A 19,646-nucleotide genomic window follows, 5' to 3' on the forward strand; every position below is an offset into this window, starting at 1 on the left:
TGTTGCAGTACCTTAACTGCAAAGAAGATTGCATGTTAGCAAAGCCCTCAGTACAGACTAAGCAGCCGAGCTCTGCTGGGATTGCCAGTCAGCGCTCAGCCTCTTGATTTTGATATGCTGCCATTTCTAGAGATGCACCATTTTAAATACCAGCTTACAAAGCATGGGCAAATGCAGCAGAAGGTCAAAATGAAGAAAGATAGAAGAAAAGGGATGAAAATAAACAAACAAAAAAAAAGAGAAAGGCATAAGCTTCTTTCTGTGCACGTGCTTTCACTGAAACCATGAGGTTTAGTATAAAGATAAGCTGTATATGTTGAAAGAGGCTGAGCAACCTGCAGGTCAAGCCTGGCTGCTGGGCCCAGCCACCTGCACACTAGTGCAGAGGACGACGACACTTTGGGGCCCGCGCTGACAAGCGCTAAGAGCTGCTGAGAGAACTGCAGTCTCGTTTCTGTAAGGGGCTGGGAAGTGTGTGCAAACAAACCTGCCCTGCAGTAAGAGCAATGCAGATTCCCCCTCTCCGAGATGGGAAGGAGCGCTGAAAACGTTCTTTTCTACTGAACATTTTTTGCTGCTATGGCAAAGTGGTCATGCTTTAAATTTCATGTTCAACTCTATCAGTAAGGTCAATAAGTTTACCTAAGAAAAATGTGAGTCTAACCCTGTTTTGCAATGAAGTATTTCAACCGCTTTGTTTTTAATAGTTAATGAAGGAGTTTATAATTCTACTTAAAGTGTAAATACACAGCTTTATAGCTGTATTTAGAACCCTCTGTGCTGTAATCCAAAATCCACTCTATTACTCATGATGAGTGTAGGCTGAAACACTTGATAATGGAAAAACACCTCCGATAACACACAGTGCAGCGGGGAGCGGGTTGCAGACATACCCGGCCACAGAATCAGCGCTGTGGGGCCAGTGGGTGCCCCCCACCAGCGAGAACACACACACAAGCCTAAGGAGACATCATTAGCTTGGGCTCCTTACCTGGTATGCACTCATTCTGTGCTGCATCTCAAGAAGAAGTATCTCAAGCAGCAGTAGCCCACACCTACCCACTCTCTGCCCCATAGCACTGCCAGGGATCACTGTCATTGCCACTCCTCCCCATCTCCACGTTCAGGACAGTTCCAAATACCAGGTACAACAGCATTAGCCTGAGCACAAGCCAACAAAGTCTTGCCAGCTGCAAGCCCTCCATGCACAGCTGCCCAATACTGCACTGTCTGCCCCGGACATGAGTCCGGCACTGAGACTTTGAATTGCTGCTATACGGGAGGCAGCGAAGCCTTGCCCTCCTTATCTGCTTAATAGCAGACCTGGGCAGCACAGAGGCAGTTCTTCCGCTTCAGGAGCCACAACCCAGCTAACGATCCCCGTCACAAATAACCCATAGGTTGGACCACCCACCTAGAGGTTTGCCTGAATGCTCAACACGGTTACGCAAACACAGGCTGGAAGAGATAAAGTAGAGTTACACGTGATCTCTTAAAATACTGACAAAAAAAAAAAAAAAAAAAAAAAAACTTACGGGAGTAAGAGAAGTCATATGTTAAGTAAGAAGAAAGGCTCCAAATAAGTAGGTCAATTAGCTGCATTGTGGAAAGTCACATGAAAGTTTCCAACCACTTGACAAGTATTATATTAATTAGTGATCAGAGAAGGCAAGTAGTGGCAGTGAGGTGCGCAGCTTTTGGTAGAAAAGTGAAACTAAGATTATAAAGGAATAAGACTCAAGAATTACCCAATATCGTTTTTTTAAGAGAATACAAACAAAAAAAACCCCACCCCCTCAGAGCAGGCTTTTGTCCTTCCATTTACAGCTAAAGTTCTCTAGGGAATCTTATATTCACCTCATATTTTAGACACAAAGTAGAATAATAATTCTAAGCACATTAAAAAAATGCAGCTTTTTTTCATTGCCCTTTGAAGAATAGTAAGTTCCCTAGTTTAACCAAACATATTGAGCTTTACCAAATTCCAACATTGCTTATTATAGCTCCTAGCCAACAGATTGTCAAACACGTATGTTATTGATCTTAATTAATAGTATGAATGTTCCTCATTTTTAAGAAAATTCTAATTTAGCTTGATTTTTTCTTTCTCCTCCTACATAACATAATTGGACATTATCGATAACATTCATTAATATTTTCAATATCTTTCATGTATATCACTGTTGATGAAAAAATCTATCTTTAAAATCTAAGCCCACAATATACTTTAGGAAAGTACCTCATTTCAAACATAAATGAGAAAGACTTTACATTTATTTTCCTGTTTTAATCACAACAAAGGCAAATGGACAAAAGGTCATTCCTATCATTAGCTTACTTCCTCTCCTCTATAATGAAGATTAAAAAAAAAGAGAAAAATACAAGTGTTTAAAATCCCACTTTTAAAACTATACAGATTTCCCATAATTCTCAACCATCTTTTTTTGACAAAAGATGAAAGATTAAGTTGAATTAGTTTGAAGTGATTTCCATGAAATACACTGGTCATGTGAGCGCAAGAGTATTTTCAAAGTATATTTATGTCAATCTTGCAGACAGACCATTAATTTCCTTCTTACTGAAATAAATTTTGAAACAGCAGCTGAGAACATGGGTAAAAATCACACCATAGAAGGAAGATAGCTCAAAAAACATACTAGAATCACAAAATAGGGAGGCCCTTCAGTTACCTCAAAACAGGGGTCTTCTGTGTTTCTGCATTTAAACTAGCACAAAGTTGCAAGATGTCATTCTGCAAGGAGCAGTTGCTGCTGAAATTTCAATAACATAGCCCACATTCTTTAGAACACAGGCAAATTTTCTAATTGTGAATGTGTGAGGGACAGAATATCTGTTGCATTCATAAAAATGTAAATAAAAACACTGAGATACCATTTGGCAGAACAAAACCTTAAAAGAACAAAAGATGTATTTTCAAAAACACCTCCGCTGTCTTTTTGACAGACTTACCAGTGTTTCCTTTTAGTGAATTATTTCACAGCTTACACACAGATTTCTAATCACAACAGACATTTCATACGCTAACTGGGAGAAATTCAATATTAAGAATATTTTACAACCATGCAAACAAAAGTAGGAACATTACATGTTAACTGCAGTGCTTATAAGACTGCAATTACAAACAAAACGAGGAACATGGGGTATTTCTAAGTTCTTGACAAAGCCGGGTCAAGGCAAACTGCCCTGTGGTCAGTGGCCCATAATTCGCCTTCTTATCTACTTTCAACTTGCCATGTTAACTAGGGCACACACAGAGAAGACAGCATTGCCCCAAAGCCCGTCAGTTCCCCATGCACGATAGTTTCAACAGGAGAAAAACTTATAGGATGCTGATTTTTTTTCCAGCATCTGCATTGTTTGATGAGTTTCAACACACTATTGAGCAGTCATCTCTGCATCTCCCTTCAGACTTGCCTTGTCCTTTCAATTCTGGTCTCTAGGTATCCTTTCCATATATCCTAGCATGTCAGTCACAAATCCATTAAGGAGCCATCTTCAGCATTTCCTCGCATGCCAGCTTCTCCACAGATCCTGGAGCAGCATTTCTCAAGGAGATGCCAATCAAGAATGCAGGCAGGACAGAGACAGGGATTAGATTTGCACCAAAAGAAGCCTTCAAAACCATCTTTTTATCTCAATATAGTGCAACAGCAAACTGCTGAAGACCACAAAGTGGTTTCTGCTTTTACTCCTTTATATAAACACCAAGTTCTCTTTATAAAAATGTTCAAATCTAACTACTTGCTGAGCATATAACTAATGCATCAACCTCTTCAGTTGTGTATACAAAATATACGAACATTTATTTTATAGTACCAAGTGGATGATGTCTGCTTCGGTCCACTATCATTGGACAAAATCTTCCCAAAGCAGATTTAACTCTAAAGGCATGAGCCCCAACTGGAATAATAATATGGCATGAATGAAAGGAAAAAAGAAAAATCAAGACACTTAAGACTTGCGTCATTCAGGGAGGTGGCACTAGTCAGACCACACATCTTGAGTGCTGCAAGCTTACATCACATTGCATACATAAAAAATCCTCACATCTACACACGCTGACAAAGAGACTTTCCACAGCAGACCAGAATGCTTCTCGTTCAGGCAAGCAAAGTATCTTTGTCAGTAGAAAGTTTCTACCTGCACGCTGAGCACACCTCCCCTGGAATGCTCTGTTGACTTATCCTTACCTAAGGTCATATAGTGTAAAGCAAGTCTTGGCTTTTGGACCACAAAGTAAAATTGAATTTGAGTCAAAGTTGAACAAAATAAGAATTCAGATGTATTGAAATCCACATTAGAACCACTGCAAGTCTCCATACAAATCCATTAATTTTGCACATAAGAAACTTTGCCTTCCATCACACTCAATTTATGAGAGACCTTCTTGACTATGCTGCACGTGATTTGATTTCAACCAGGAAAGCAGAGGAAAAGCGGAACTTGAGTAGGAAAAAGTACCAACTACTGCAGTTTCCTATTTAGGATCTGCTGTTCCTTGTCATCACATGACAAATATTAGGCTAAACAGACACCTCCACATATTATTTACAATGCTTGGAAAATTATTCTGGTAGCTCAGGAAACAGATTCAGAATTTTGAAGCCTTATTGTAGAAAAAATTTAATCTCTTTGGAGGCTTTTGAGCCTTACTTACTTGGAATTTATATTCATGCATGAAGTGACACTGAGGAACAATAACTGTAGGCTCTATAAATGGAAAATCACATGTATTCTCTCAAGTTACTTGCAAATCTAAAATACTCTCTACTACAATAGATTTTCAGGGAACAAGCATTTCAGCATTGACATCTTCAACAATGTGCTTTTAAAACAAAATATCACATTATTTAGACAACTTCATACTCCGACTTTCTGGAAAGCTTACAATTAATAATGCATCCTAGGAGTTTTTAATATTTTAAAAGTTCATCTTCATGAATACATGCATAGGATCTTCACGCCATCCCAGGCAGAGCAGGTGACTTGACTCATGTTTATAACATGCTTTGAAATCCTTGGAATATGCACTGCAAAAACAGAAGATGCAGCAACACCGTGTATCCCAAGCAAGCCAGGACTATCTGTGCACACTACCCGTGCAAACAGGCAGCAGCTGTTTAGGTCTGGTGTGAGCGAGCACCTGCAAAACAGACCACAGGAATGTACTCTGTGGCTGGGATACTGCTGAATACAGAACAAACAGACCTATGTATCAGCATAGGGTAGCTAACATGCCTAACAGGAGCACACTGGCAGTGTTTCAAACATGCCTTTTCACTGCTTGCAGATACGCCCCTAAATAAGCACAGCACCACTACTGGGCACTTAAATCTATCCATAACTTAATCTGTCAGAAGAATAATTGGGGTATAAATCTTTGTCCTGAACTATTTCTTTAATACACAAGTAGCAAGTTAATACCTGCTACTTATTACCACTTACAGTTATTAGTGACAAGGGGTTGCTACCCTAAAATAGCTGTATGGTAGCATATAGGAGATAAGATGGTGCATTCAGGTTAGCTCCTACTTAAAACATTACTCTTCATAAGTCACTACTGCAGAATTATTTGAGGAAGATGCAGATGTATCTGGTAAGGATATATTTGCTTAGGATGTCTCTGTTTTGAATGTACCAAAACGACAAAGTAAGGTTGAAGACTAAGGGATTTACTACTTCAAGATGTGGTTATGAATTTCTCTAATTTAAAAAGCCTCTTCTGTCAAAATTTCAAATTCTATATTAAAAGGCAATTATCAAAAACAACCGCTAGAATTCCAATAATCAGTTCCTAATAACTACTAACAATTTTTATTAGTTATCACTAACCAAGCACAACAGCTTCACAAAGTCACTCATTCCTGCTCTCTTCCTCCCTCCTAAAAAGAGAGAAAAAAAAAAAAAAAGGAAAAAGGTACACTTTCTACAGCCCTTAAAATGGTTTATGGAACTCCCACTCTTCAGCAGTACAGATGTCTTGAGCTCATGTCATTGATTTTTAACTGGTCAGCAATGTGTTTTCCTGACTCCCATACACTAACCTTTCAATCTGCTTGTTGTTAACTTAGCAAGCTCCCCCCTTAACAGCCATCACACACTACGGAAAGATCACACAGACACGCACCAGGATCTCAAGGTCCCTAAGCCTTCAGACTCTGATGACCAATTTCATATTAACATCATACAGCAGTGACTGAACAAATGTAAATCCCTCACATAAAAGGAGACAGTAATGGTGCTCGCAGCCAAAAGCATGGCTGTATTAGTTAAAGGGCTGCTTCAGGTCTCAAGTTAACTTGATACTGAGTTCCTGTGGTGCAAATCATTGCACAGCGGGGTCTCCTCTTTGTCTGTGCACTTACTGAGCACGTACAACTCTCCCGCCTCCAGTGGACACATTCACATTTCCTTTAAAAGCCTTCCAGACATTCTGCAGCTGGCAACAGCCATCCCAACACAAAATGCAAGAAATTGAGCAATCACAGAAGTTATGCAGTTAAACAACTGAATCTGTTCAGCACTGCTGCAGCAGCTGGCATTTCACTAGAGCAGACAGGAACTGTTTCCTTTAATAGATTCAAACCATGCTCAGTGTGGGGCAAACAAGCAAAGAACTTTCCCACTGCTAAGGAGCCTCTTTCCATGCTCCGCATACTGGCAACACAGCCTGGGGGCAGCTACCACTACTGGTGCTCATTTTCCACCCAACTTTAGAGGAATAAAGGATTTAAAAGCTGATAATGTATCATAAACACAATAGCAGCTAATTTATTTGTCAGTTAAAAGATTTAGCTCTAATCTTATTACTACAACTATCACAACAGTGACACTCTGAATAATATATGCCAGCCTATGCACACTGCACTGCAGAACGAAGACCAAGCAGGAATTCACATTATCACAAAAAACACAGACCAAGTTTTGCAGCCCAATCCCATGGATTTTGAATAGAAGCTTTTGTGTGGACTGCTTCTTTCTGAGCCAAAGTGGTGTGGAAGGAAGTATGTGATGAAGAATTTTGAATCCAGGCCACACCAGAGTCACTACAATACTCTACAAAAGGACACTTGTAAAACTGTTAAATTACAGTGACTTCTAATGAGAAGTCAAAAACCACATACATATTCAAAAGATCTGCTAGAGGCAGAACAAGGCAAAGGCAATTATTTGTTTTGAAAGAAGAAATACCTCTTAATTATATCGAAAGGGGCAACGGAGGCAAAAGATTCAAACTTTTCCTTTAGGCATGATCTCCCCAAACAAAAGAGCAAAAATAACTCCATTTTGAAAGAGCTGCACATTTCTTAAATTCATAATTCATTTCAGTAAACAGCACATTCAAGGTGGATTAAATAGTAATCCAGATCTCAAAACACATCTCTGGTTTCAATAATAAACAAATGCATGCATACATGCCCCTACTAAATACAGAAGAAAAGCATGTCAAATGGCCTTCCCATCTTTTTTTTTAAAAAATCTATTCAAGTTCCTTTGTGAGAGTATTTCTAGCATCATATAGCAGAAAAATTGGATAGGTTCAAAGCTGAAACTCTCATCTCATTGTCTTCTATACAGTAATATTTTAACACAATACTCAGTAACCCAAAAGCACACAAAGGGCTACAAAGAAGCGATTGCCTAATTAACCAAGAAGGGTTTTCCTTTTTTTTTTTTTTCCTCTTTTTTTTTCTGTCTCTCTCTCCTCCTCTCCAAATACTTGATCTATTTTTGTTCTGAAATATGGCCAGCTAACTATTCCTAGCACTCACACACAATCCAGCAGCCTCCAACAACAGTTTCCTTGATCAAAGCACAAAGCCCTAACCCAGACCAAGGTCTAGGGCTCAGAAACACAATACAAAATGGCTTTTCATTTACTACACTTCGAGCACCTTAGAACGAACGCGCGACAAACATATAATCAAAAACACTTTTTCTTCCCCCTCCAAATTATGGAGAACTTAAAAACAGCAATTGTATGGAACTGCTTCCAGTTTACTATCTGAAGCATGAATAAGGCATTGTGGAAATAGTTCTGAAATACCATTTCCACCAGCGCATTTCATAATTCAGGCACACCTTCTCCATAAAGACTCAAAGCTAACAGTTCACATCCTGACCATTGATACCTAACAGAAACACTAACGGAAGAGGTCAAAGTCAGATCGTTTTACAGTTTCCTATAGACCAAGTTAATGGTTGGTGCCGGCTGTTATTTTATCATCTATCTCAAATAGATGATAACTCGGATCACGTGAATCAAAGACAACATCACGCTGAGCATTCCTTCAGATACAGAAATAATGTGCAGCTGATTTCAGCTGTCCTCTTCCCCAGGGTTCATTTTAAAATGGGGAGCATTGCCATAAGTGAACATGCCTTTGATCCAACAGTATCCTTCTCTGCTTCTGTTCACAGCATTATCACAAGCAAACTGCACGAGTGCCTGCCTACTAAAGACCATGCAGGATTCTGCTTCCCAGCAGAAAACAGGGCAAGGGATTGGGGGAGCAAGGGGAGGTAAAACAGAGCTGCTAGTGAGAAGCGAGACTTTCAGAGAAACTATCCAGGAATGAGGAAATCTTTAGAAGTATTAAGGTCTCCTGGATAAAACTGGATAAATAGCTGGGAACAAGTAACAGGGGGCAATTTTACTAAAGAAATCAAACATAAAATTAAAAAAAAAAAGATATATGCTACAAAGTTTTTAGCGATTTAATGATACATAAAGAAAAAACTTCTCCCTAAGTAGCATTTGGCCTTTGAACTATTTATCTGTAACCTAAAAGTTGAAAGAAGACAAAGCAAACAAGTCTTAAAAAACACTTCTGGAAAAGAACTAAACCAGGAGGAAATACACTTTCTAAGGAAAGGAGAGGAAAAAAAAAAAAAAAAAAAAAAAAAAAAAAAAAAAAAAAAGACTATTTCATATTCAGTTCCACACTCTCAATGTCTTCTTATTGATGTTCTGACCAAAGATCTTCAATAACACACTAGTTTTGTGCATGCCTGCTACACCCTAATGAAATGAATTGTTCCTCAAATGAGTTGGTTTTTTTAGTGGAATTGCATAGTTGAAGCAGCATTTCAGTTTTACTGTCTCCATAGCTCCTTGTTTATTTCAGTCAAGACAAATATTTTGTTTATTAAAGGAAGAAAGATCATGTCCCAAAGAACTGTTGTCAGGGAACCAAAACAAAACTTTTAAGATCTTATGTTTTTGAAAAGCAAAGCTGAAAGGCAAGGATTAGAGAAAGCATATCTTGACAGGCAAGTGTCGAAGAGACACCCAGTAAAATCTTTCTATTTGTTATATTTAGCACAAGAGAAGATATGCAGATTCATAGTTGAAGGTGGAAAAAAATTATAGGGTTCCCAGAAAGATAAGATGTCGTCCATTTATTTCTGGGGGAGAATGGGAAACCCATGCCAGTTTGGGAGTGGAAAGAGAATAAAAGCCAGGATAAAGGACTACAACAACACATAAATACGCTTTGGTCAACATAAAGGACACTGCTGCTACCAACAGTAGTAAAACATGGGCTCACATACGGCTGAGGTTGGAGGGACCACTGGGCATCATCTAGTCCAACCTGTCCTGCTCCAACAGGGTCCTGTGTAACAGTCCAAAAATCAACTTACAAAACCTTTGCCAGCATCACAGATTAAACCCGATACCTGCTCAGGAAAACTCTTCCTTTCTGAACTCTAGTATTACTGCAAGCCGTAAAGACTTTCCTGCGCCTTTTGGACTCCGATTGATAGCTTTTCTAGGTCCTCTTTCTTTTTCTTTGTTAGTTTAGATGTGTAAAAATCATTAACCTATGGGAAATGAGGGGCCTACTGCTTACAGAAAGAAATGTATCACATTGTACCAGGTTGCAGTAACAAGTACTATTTTGTAGCTTTCTTTGTAAAGGTATGAATGCTCCCTGATCCAGTTGCTACAACAGGGAATTAGAAACCTTGATAGAAACATAGACTATTTGGGCAAATGACAGCACTGTTTGAATTATATTTTTTTTCCCCATCACTTGTAAAACTGTCCCTATTTGCCTATGTAAACTCATTCAAAAGTTTAATGTTAAAACACGTACAATTAACTAGAGATTGATCAACGGCACCTATGAATTTATTTTTGAATTAAACTAAATTCAGATAGTTGTAGAATAAACAAAGTTAGTAAAATTTATTTCCTTATCTTGAATATTCTTACAAAAGCAAGTTTAATAGTGTTATGATTATAAAAGTGTTATCTAATCTTAAAAAAATTATGTTATTACATTTAAAAATATAACTATGAATACAAGGCAAATATGGGCATAGTCCTGAAATCTCCCCCATCATCTTTCTTCTCCCTGAATTACTTTGGCTTCAGCCTGATTAAGAAAGCAGTCCCAGAAACAAAACTTGCTTTAGAAGCTACTTATCCTTATTGTAAAGGGCAGCACAAACTTTTACTTTTATTAATCTAAAAAAGGATATTTCCTTCTAACAAGCTAAAAGGTTAAGAAGGGAAAGGTAGTTCTAAACAGAATATTAAGATAATGTAATATGGTAGCCAAAGACCAATTAATCACCTCAACAAGTGAAATTATACTTGTAATGACATGGTTGCTCCAAAAGAAAAATCCAGTGGAGCTGCATAAAACCAAGCTGCACAAAGAAAACCAAAACTCCATTTGACATCTCTAACCCTGCTGAGGCATTAATCCAAGTACAAACAGCGACTACTCAGCAATTCAGAGCTCATTTATACAGACAGTTTATTTGGGTACACGTAGAAGAACAGCAGAATTCATAAATGGTCACTCATTTATACAGACAGTTTATTTGGGTACACGTAGAAGAACAGCAGAATTCATAAATGGTCACCAAAAAAAAAAAAAAAAAAAAAAAACCAAGAAAACCCACTATTTCTCTTAGGTTAAAAAAAGTAAAAAGCAACTATTAAACACCAAATAAAATTAAAGAATCCTTACAAAGCACTAGAAAAATCCACGAGGCACCTGCGTAGACTGTACCTGACAGCTGTGTACAGCACATACCCAAGTTATGTTTCTGCATCCATGAAGTCGCTTCTGGTTTTGATGTGTTTTTGATGGCAAATTTGCAGCCCGCCCAGCACACAGCGCGCACCCCGGGGTGGCTCCACGCGCCACAGCTCACTGGGGAGGCTCCTGGCACAGCACCACAACCAAGGCGAGCCAAGCAGGGGAGCACATACACACACTATGGGTGTTAAAGCCAGAAACGCACCAGCCTTGCAGGCTCTAGCAAGGTAGAGAACCCATGTCCCCAGGCATCCGCAGACCAATCTGCACAACAGGCAAAATTCACACGCTGTACATTGTACGCTCTTTATTGAAAGAATCTGCCTTTTAGACTCAGCATCAAAACAATCATTTAAAAATCTTGATTCTGTTCTTGCTTTGCAAACTCTCTATGCATTTCATGTGTTATACCCGCCACATCCACCCACTTTAAAGAAAGTTCATACTGTTCTTATGACAGTAGTGCCGCGATGGACACCATATATACACCCTTCAATAAACAGAGGGGAGAATATTCCCAAATAGAAGTCTCAAGAGAAACAGGATTTCCATCACATAGGCAGGATGCTAAGCCACACAGAGCAAGAAGGAGGCTTGTAGAAGAGCACACAAAGACCTGGGCAAGGAGGAGGAGGCAAGTGCGGATCATTCAAGCGTCAGGACAGGACATCTGCCACAGCAACAGTTCAGAAGACAACACACATTGGATTTAAGTTAAATTCATTTCATTAGAGCTACAAGCCAGCACTTGGATTAACGTGAGAAGGTCTACATGTAAAGTCTTGGACCCCTTCTGGTGGAAAACAATGAAAACCTGGCACATTGCCTTTGGAAAAAAAAAAAAAAAGAAAGAAAGAAAGAAGAAAAGCAGAGAAAAAAACAAAATCTCCTCATGCTACAGTTTCTTCCCAACTCATATATCCTTTGTAAAGCTTAAACAGAAAGCTTAAACGCATTCAGATGAAAATGGCTATAACCATGCAAACAATTTCATCCTCTCTGGAATTAAATATATTCAGCAGATCAAGCAGGTTGAATAGTCAACAGGTAACTGAAGAGATAAGCAGACAATGCAACTTTTCCTCTCACACCTCCCTGTCTTTCCCAACGCTCCCGCAAAGGAAAGAAATCTTTTCCTGTTCTGATCTATTTTTACAGTCTAGTGCATTGGTATTTTTGGAATATCTCCAACTGTATTCTTTACTGGGGCATCATAACTGAATCCCAGATTTCAAAATCATTTTAGCATATTCTCATAGGCTGCTTCAGAGAAAAACACCGAAGTAACAAAGGATCTAGCATTCAGAGGTGCCAATGTTAAAACCTACTAGACAAACTTAAAAAAAAACACTATTACTTGCAGAAAAAAAATAAAAAAAGAGGTGCTTTTTGTTTCTGTAAACCAAAACGTGGGTCACATCAGCTCATCAGCAGCGGGCACTTGGGGGAAATTTCTGACAACCTTACGGGCAGTCACAGTAATTGCCCGGTTACTGATTAGATGATCAATAGGGCAGTAAATCCGGAACCCCTGGGCGCCGGGGGCCCTCCCGCCGCCTCCCGGCCCGCTCCGCTCCCCCGGCGGGGTTAGGGCGGCGGGGAGGCCCGGGGGCGCGGGCAGCGAGCCGCTCCGCACAGCGCCGCTCGCCGCCCGCAGCGCGGCCCGGGCAGGGTGCGGCGCAGCGGCCGCTTCTTCCGATCCTTTTGAAGCGGTCAGCACGATTAGCTACCATTTTTTTTTTTTCCCCAATTAATTTAAACTTTTACCTTTCTCCCTGCTTGGCGCTGGCCGGCGGCGGGTGAAGCACCGTCTGGTTCCCTTCCATCTCCACCACGCACTTGGTGTTCAGCTCCAGCTCTGCGGGGCAAAGCGGCGGGGGCTGCGGCCGCGGCGGGGGCTGCGGCAGCGGCCGCGGCGGGGGCCGCCGGCCGCCCCCTCCCCAACCTGCCCTCCCCTCCCCTTCCCCGCCGCTCACCTCTCCTGTTCATGGGCCGGACCCTGACGGCCACTTTCACCTTGGTGTCCGACATCTTTCCCCCCCAACCCGCCCCCGGGGCCGGGCCGGCCCGAGCCGAGCCGCTCAGCGGCGGCCCGAGGCCTCGCAGCGACGCGGCGCAGCGCCCGCGTCCATGCCGGGCCGCGGCGAGGGCGGCTCGGGAGGAGGGCCCGGCGGCGCGGAGGGCGGCGGCGGCGGCGCAGCCCCAGTCGCCTCCCTCCCTTCTCCTCCCTCCTCCTCCTCCTCCTCCTCCTCAGCCGCGGCCGGCGCTCGTTTGCATAACCGCTCCCGCCGCCCCGAGCCCAACCGCCATCTTCCCCGGAGGGGAGGGGGAGTGGGGGGACACGGACGAGGAGGGGCGGAAAAACCCGAGCGCCTTCGGCAGGGGGTCGGTGGGAGGGGGCACGCCCCCCCGCCCCTCCGAGGCAGCCGCTTGGCCGCAGTGAGCATGCGCGTGGGGGGGGTCGTAGTGGCGTTGTTCGCGCAAAGCGCTGCGGCGAGGGGGCGCTGTGGCGCCTGCTTGCGCGTGCGCACAGAGGGCGGTGAAGCCGCGCGGGGCGCGTTGCCCTGCCCTTTTGCCCCGCCCCGTCACGTGTCGGGGTGATGAGGCGGTGCCGCAGAGGGGGGCGGTTGACATGGCGCGTGGTGGCCGTTGGGCGCGTGTCCTGGGGCCGTTACTGTGGCATGGCTGCCCTTACCGCTGCCGGCTCTTCATGGGCAGGGGCCTCTGGGAACGCAGAGGGTTAGGAGCAGGTTCCTGCCCCATATGGGATCAGGTGGTGAGCCCAGGACAGCGTACACCCAGCCTTCCCTCTTCCTTTGTCTCTGGACTGGTGCAAGCACCTGCCAGGCTCCATAGTCTCCAAGTAAAAATGACGTGAAATAGGTATTCACTTGGTTTTGGTCTTCCCTTGAGTGAGATGACTATTTTCAGAAAGCAAAAAGATTCTTCATTCTTTTAGGCAGAATGGAAATGGACTTAACTGAATAATACTCATCTGATAAACATGACATTAACATTAAACTGCGAATAGCCGCTATGATTTGTGAAGGCTTAGGTCATCACCGCAAAGCGCCGGAATGATCCCACTAGGCAGCAGGTTACCTGAAAAATCCATAAACTGGATCCAGAAACAAATATTTTGGCATTTGGGGATATATTTTTGACAAAAAATAAACATTGGTCAATTAGAAAGTCATTACCTGGCATGTTCGTGGTGCAAGCACTGGTAACTTAGCTGAACTGTGTATTTTGCACGTGCTTAGAAGGCTAGAGGCTACGGTCGTTTAAAACCACCCTGTTCTCAGGCTTGATTTTACGTTCTTAACAAAGAGCTGTGTCTGAAAGGCTGCAGCTGCTCATATGGTGGTGCTTTTCCAGACAACAACTGGCAATTGCTAACAAGTGCCGGCCCAAATAACCACAGGAAGGAGCTGAGTCCATTCACTAGCAGGGAGTTCAGCATCAGGGAAAAGCATTATAAACACTGGTGTATTATCCCAGAAGCTCCAAGGACAGCAGAGCAATCAGTGGATAAACCGAAAAAGATTTTTAGTAAAACTTTAGTACACTTATGATCTTGGGGTGTCCTTCTTTTAGAACTGTCTTATTAAAACTTTGTGGGTTTGTTTTGCTTTGTTTTCCCCCAGAGTGTCTCCTTAGCTTCAGGGAAATATATTCCATAAATCAGTCCTGATCATCTCACGCAACTAGCTGGCAAGAAACCCAGACACAAAATAGTGGTATCTGTAGCTTACTGAAAAGGCAGGTTAAAGCACAGCTGCGATTATTCTGTCTGCTCTGAGGCTAAACTACTGCAAGGAGAGTGGGATAAACAAACAAACAAGAAGATTAATAGGTGGCTGCTCTGTGAAAATGCAGATGTTTCAAAAAGAGGTAAAACCAAGTGATGGTACCAAGGAGGCAGAGAGAGTCATGTCATTTCTCCCCTCGCTCTCACCCCTCCTGGGCCAAGCAGAGTTTTGAGTAGCAAGTGATGGGGATTTGTTGAAAGCAGAGAGGAGCTAGGAACATATCTGGAGTAGGTCCTGTTGCCCCTGAATGGCCAGCGATCCCAGGAATGCTGAAAGGAAATGTGAGATATGCACTTAGCATGGTGAAACAGAAACTTTACCAAATAGAGACGGGCATCTGGAGAACGTCACTAGCAATAAATGTGGAGCTGGCACACATTGATTTCTTTCTTGTGGAAGCTGGCGTAGGAATGAAGTTTGTTGTGAAATGCATCGTAGGTATGTGGCTCAGTCAGGAAAGAGAAGAAAAGACATTGAAGTGAGACATCCTACCTATGACTGTAGACTGTAAAAACCCAGATCAAAGTGAGCGGGGGCTTGCCATAAGTCTGGAGTGACTGTGCAAAAAACGAGTTTTGCAAAACTTGGGTATTACTGGGAATGATAGCCAAGATATTTTGGGAAGATAGCCAACAGTTGGAAGGAAAAATACTCCCTTCCATCTCTATTTTCTACCTCTTAGTGGGAAAAAATATATCAATGCAAGATTATATAAGAACAGTGACATTTGCTGAAAGGAAACTAAAGGGAATCTTTATGAGATTGTCTATGATTTTGGCCGTGGGACAGTCTGGGGAACAAATTCTTGCAGATATCTGGAATAGACCTCTGAAAGATGTCTAGCCATTTGCAAATGTGGAAAGGCAGCCATGCAAAGGAGCCTGAAAAGGGAGAGGCAACTTAATTTCTCCTAATATAAACTGTAGCTGTCTTTTTCTTGTGAAATTCTGATTTCTTCGAATTTTGTCTCTGGTGTAAGCTAATGAGAAAAGGGTTTTTTTCCCTTTCATTCCTATCAGCTAGTCCATAAAAACAACTGCCAAGAATGACATGCTGGTTCCATAATTTTTTCTGTCCTCCCGAGGAAGAGTTTTTGGCAACACCTATGTCAATACCTGACAACATCTGCTAGGCAGAACGTAGCAGAATGTGGTTTTGGTCTCCTCTGAACCTTTGGCATTAAAGCAGAAGAGAAAGGGACTCATGTTAGAGAGGCCCCTTTAGATCTTTCATCACAACTTGTTGAAAGAGCAACCTATGCTTGACAGATTCACCAGAACTGAAAAAAATATATATTAGTTTCTCGTGGACTTGGATATTAGAAAAGGTGTGTATCTTGCAGGACTGGAAAACATTTTTTAAGGTCCTACGAAAGAAAGAAAGGACTTGATGTAAGAGCCAGAGTGTATGTGCCAGGATAACAAATTCTTGACTGTGTAGGTAGCCCTTTGGTCAAAAAACAGTGGAAAAGAGTTTATTATTTACCATGACCATCTTACAAGCAAAGCATAGCCAAATCAAACCATCCAGGGCAGAAGCCCCACATGGTCAGAATGTCCTCCCACCACACAGAAATGAAACAGAAGACAAATAGTCAGGTCTTTATTTACATGTGTGTGTCTTCTTTTTCTAGTGCAACTGGTTTGGCTTCCATTTAAGTTTTGGTGCATAACTAAAAAATCCTTGGGCTCCTCTGATGGTGCAGCTGGTGGAATCTGTGGCGTGTGTGGAAGGGCTTCGTGTGGTCACGTCTGCTTGATTTGAGGAGGATTCCTAAGGCATTTAGAGGTGGTTACTCCCATACATGAAAGCCCAGTTGTGCAAGACGCTCTGGGATGTGCCTCCTTCTGAGATGCACATAGATCACTATGTCTAGGTGGACTTAAAATACAAGAACAGCAAGGGAAAATAGCAGCTATCCTATCGCAAGTAGTGCACTGTGCTAATCTACAAATCGAACAAGAAGGGAATGCAAAGAGAAGAAAGAAGAGGTAAAACGTCAGTGAAGCTTTGTCAGCCTTTATAGGTCCCAGATACTTAAATACAGACACTTGAAAAATGAAGTGTTTGATTTTGCAGCACCCAAAGTCTGCAAGATGCTCATACCGAAGGTTTTAAAGAGCAACGCTAACCTAAGGCACAAATTTTGTAAGATTGCCTAAAATTAAAGTTTTCTTTATATTTTCTAGCTTTTGCTGAGTATTTTTTAAAGCAAGATCTAAAAGAAAAGCAAAACGTGCCTTCAACCTAGAAACCTTTATCGCATTGTCCAGTCTGAGAGAAAGAAGTAAAATGAACAAATACCACATAATGACTCCAACAGATATTTTTAAAACTAATAATCCAATGTTTTATTTTTAAATTAGGAAGAGGCATAGGAAGAAATAGCACAAAATAACCGATAAATCTTCCACTGATGTTGATGAAGATAGGACGGGTAGTTATTTATTTTTTAGGATAATAGTATATAGGAGGAAGACCTGTCTATTATGAAGGGGAGAAATATTTTGAGTTGGAGAGGCAAGATAAAATATGACTTTATGTGCATACATTAATGTTCCAATTCGCAGGAAAACCGTCTGCGTCTGCCGTATCGGGGACCCCTTTCGGCTGTGTCTGCTGGAGGCCACACAAGCAGCGTCTGCGTCCAGCGTCTTCATGGCGACGTGCAGGGCCTATGGGGGCACTGTGGTCGTAGATGCTGCCCAGACACTCCTAAAGAGAAGGATCATAGAATGAATCACAGAATGGTTAAGGTTGGAAGGGACCTCAGAGGTCATCTAGTCCAACCCCCCTGCACACGCAGGGTCACCTAGAGCACGTGGCACAGGGCTGCATCCAAGCGGGTTTTGAAGATCTCCAGACAAGGAGACTCCACAACCTCCCTGGGCAGCCTGTGCCAGGGCTCTGTCACCCTCACTGTCAAAAAGTGTTTTCTCAAGTTCCTGTGGAACTTTTGGTGCCTCAGCTTGTGGCCGTTTCCTCTAGTCCCATCGCTGGCCACCACTGAAAAGAGGCCGGCCTCCTCCTCCTCACTGCCTCCCTTGAGGTATTTATACACGCTGATCAGGTCCCCCCTCAGCCTCCTCTTCTCCAGGCTGAACAGGCCCAGCTCCCTCAGCCTTTGCTCACAGGGCAGATGTTCCAGGCCCCTGATCATCCTCGTAGCCCTGTGCTGGACTCTCTCCAAGTTCTTCTCTCCAAGTTCTTCTCTCCAAGAAGAAGTTTTAATTGTCACTGTTTGCATAAACGCAGAAAACATGAAGCAAAACTTTGCCCTGTCGGAGCGCTCAGATCTGCATACAGTGGCTGAGGGCTCTATATTTACATTCCGTTTCGTATATGGCTTTTAACAGGCACTGGTGTTCAAAGCTAGCCCAGCTCTGGACAGACGGCCTGTAGGCCTTCTCAGTGGTGAACAGACCAAACCTGTTCCTGTGGCCTAATTTAAATGTATTTTGAATGATCAGGTTTGTTTTGCCTGGGTGAGGCCCTCACCTGCTCCCCACCTCCGATGGGGTCAGGATGGGCAAGAGCAGCTTGGGCTCTGGGAGGGAGCGTGGGCCGTTGCGCTGGGCCAGGGCACAGTGAGTCACGTCTCCACCGAGCTGGAACGCTCCTTGCTGTGAGGGGAAATAATATCAAATGGAATTCACCTGGTCAGATCAGATATTTTATCTCCGTCTTTAATATAGTATCACGGTAGAGTCTTTTGGGAACTTGAGTGCTATTTGTAGCACAGTGGATGGACTATCCTGTCTGTGAAAGTAGCTGCTTAATTTTAGCTGCATTTAACGACATGGATATTCTGGACAGGATGATCCCTTCGTCCAGCTCACAAGCACACAAAGCAGGGAACTTTATTCTCTATCTCCTATCACTTAATAGAAAGAAATAAAGTTATTCGGTGAACTTTAGTGGTCATTGACACCTTGAGATGCAAAGTGATATTAAAAGAAATAAATTAGGTTAGAATCAGACTAGAAGCTGGAAACTCATGGGAAGCAAAGGAGGAAACAAAATTAGAAAAAAAACTTTATAAAATAAATTTGTAGTACATTTATTGATTCATTAGCTTTAAATTGCTTTCAGTTTAAAATAATACAGAAATAAAACAGATAATTTAGCTCAGATGCTTTTTCCTGCACTGTGGCAGCTTGACTGGGCTTTTTGCTGACTCCAGAGTGAAATCCCGTTTCGCTTCAAGAGGTGTTTGTTTCATGGCAGGGAACTTAACATGCCAATCATCTTAACTGCAGAGCCTTAACTGCGTTCTGTCCGACTGCAGCAGCTATTCGTGAGATATAGAGCTCACAGTCCTCTCAGGGAAAGAGGTGATGAGATAGTGGTTGATTTCTTAACATTCATGTTGCTACTGATGACAATTAGCTGTGTAACTTCCCCTTTTGGGGCTCCCAGAGGACCCCACACTCACTCCCCAAGTCTCAAGTAGCTTCCTTAATTGATTTATAGCAGGGAAGGCAGGTCAATGAGTGTTCAGATGGGATTCACAACCAAGTGATGCCACGACAAGAGCGTATGTGGCTTGGGCTGTATCACTTTCCCTGTGTGAGAGAGGAGGTGCTGATGACAGTGGAAATCACAGGGGAGGCTTCACCTGGTACAAGCCCTGTGGGAGCCTTTAGGAAGAGGAGTTCCAACTGGAAAACACCCAGAAAAGGGTTCCTGGGAAGACTGCGGAGCAACAAGTCTTATACAAGTCTTATCAAACAGAGCCAACTCAAAGAGTCTCGGT

The 19,646-nt window shown here is 42.4% G+C and overlaps 1 protein-coding gene across 1 annotated transcript in view; it reads right to left on the bottom strand.

Annotated features, from left to right (window-relative positions):
* Positions 1–13,110, bottom strand: part of KIF13A (kinesin family member 13A) — a 101,520-nt gene extending 88,410 nt beyond the window's left edge. The window contains exons 1-2 of the mRNA XM_026047010.1: positions 13,055–13,110; positions 12,846–12,936 (exon numbers count right to left, since the gene is read on the bottom strand). Coding sequence (XP_025902795.1) covers positions 12,846–12,936; positions 13,055–13,109 — 146 coding nt within the window. The 5' untranslated portion in view covers position 13,110. The remainder of the gene's footprint in view (positions 1–12,845; positions 12,937–13,054) is intronic.
* Positions 13,111–19,646: the final 6,536 nt, after the last annotated feature.

This window comes from Nothoprocta perdicaria, unplaced genomic scaffold, assembly GCF_003342845.1.
Source record: "Nothoprocta perdicaria isolate Ctin4 unplaced genomic scaffold, notPer1 scaffold_47, whole genome shotgun sequence".
Lineage (NCBI taxonomy): Eukaryota > Metazoa > Chordata > Aves > Tinamiformes > Tinamidae > Nothoprocta > Nothoprocta perdicaria.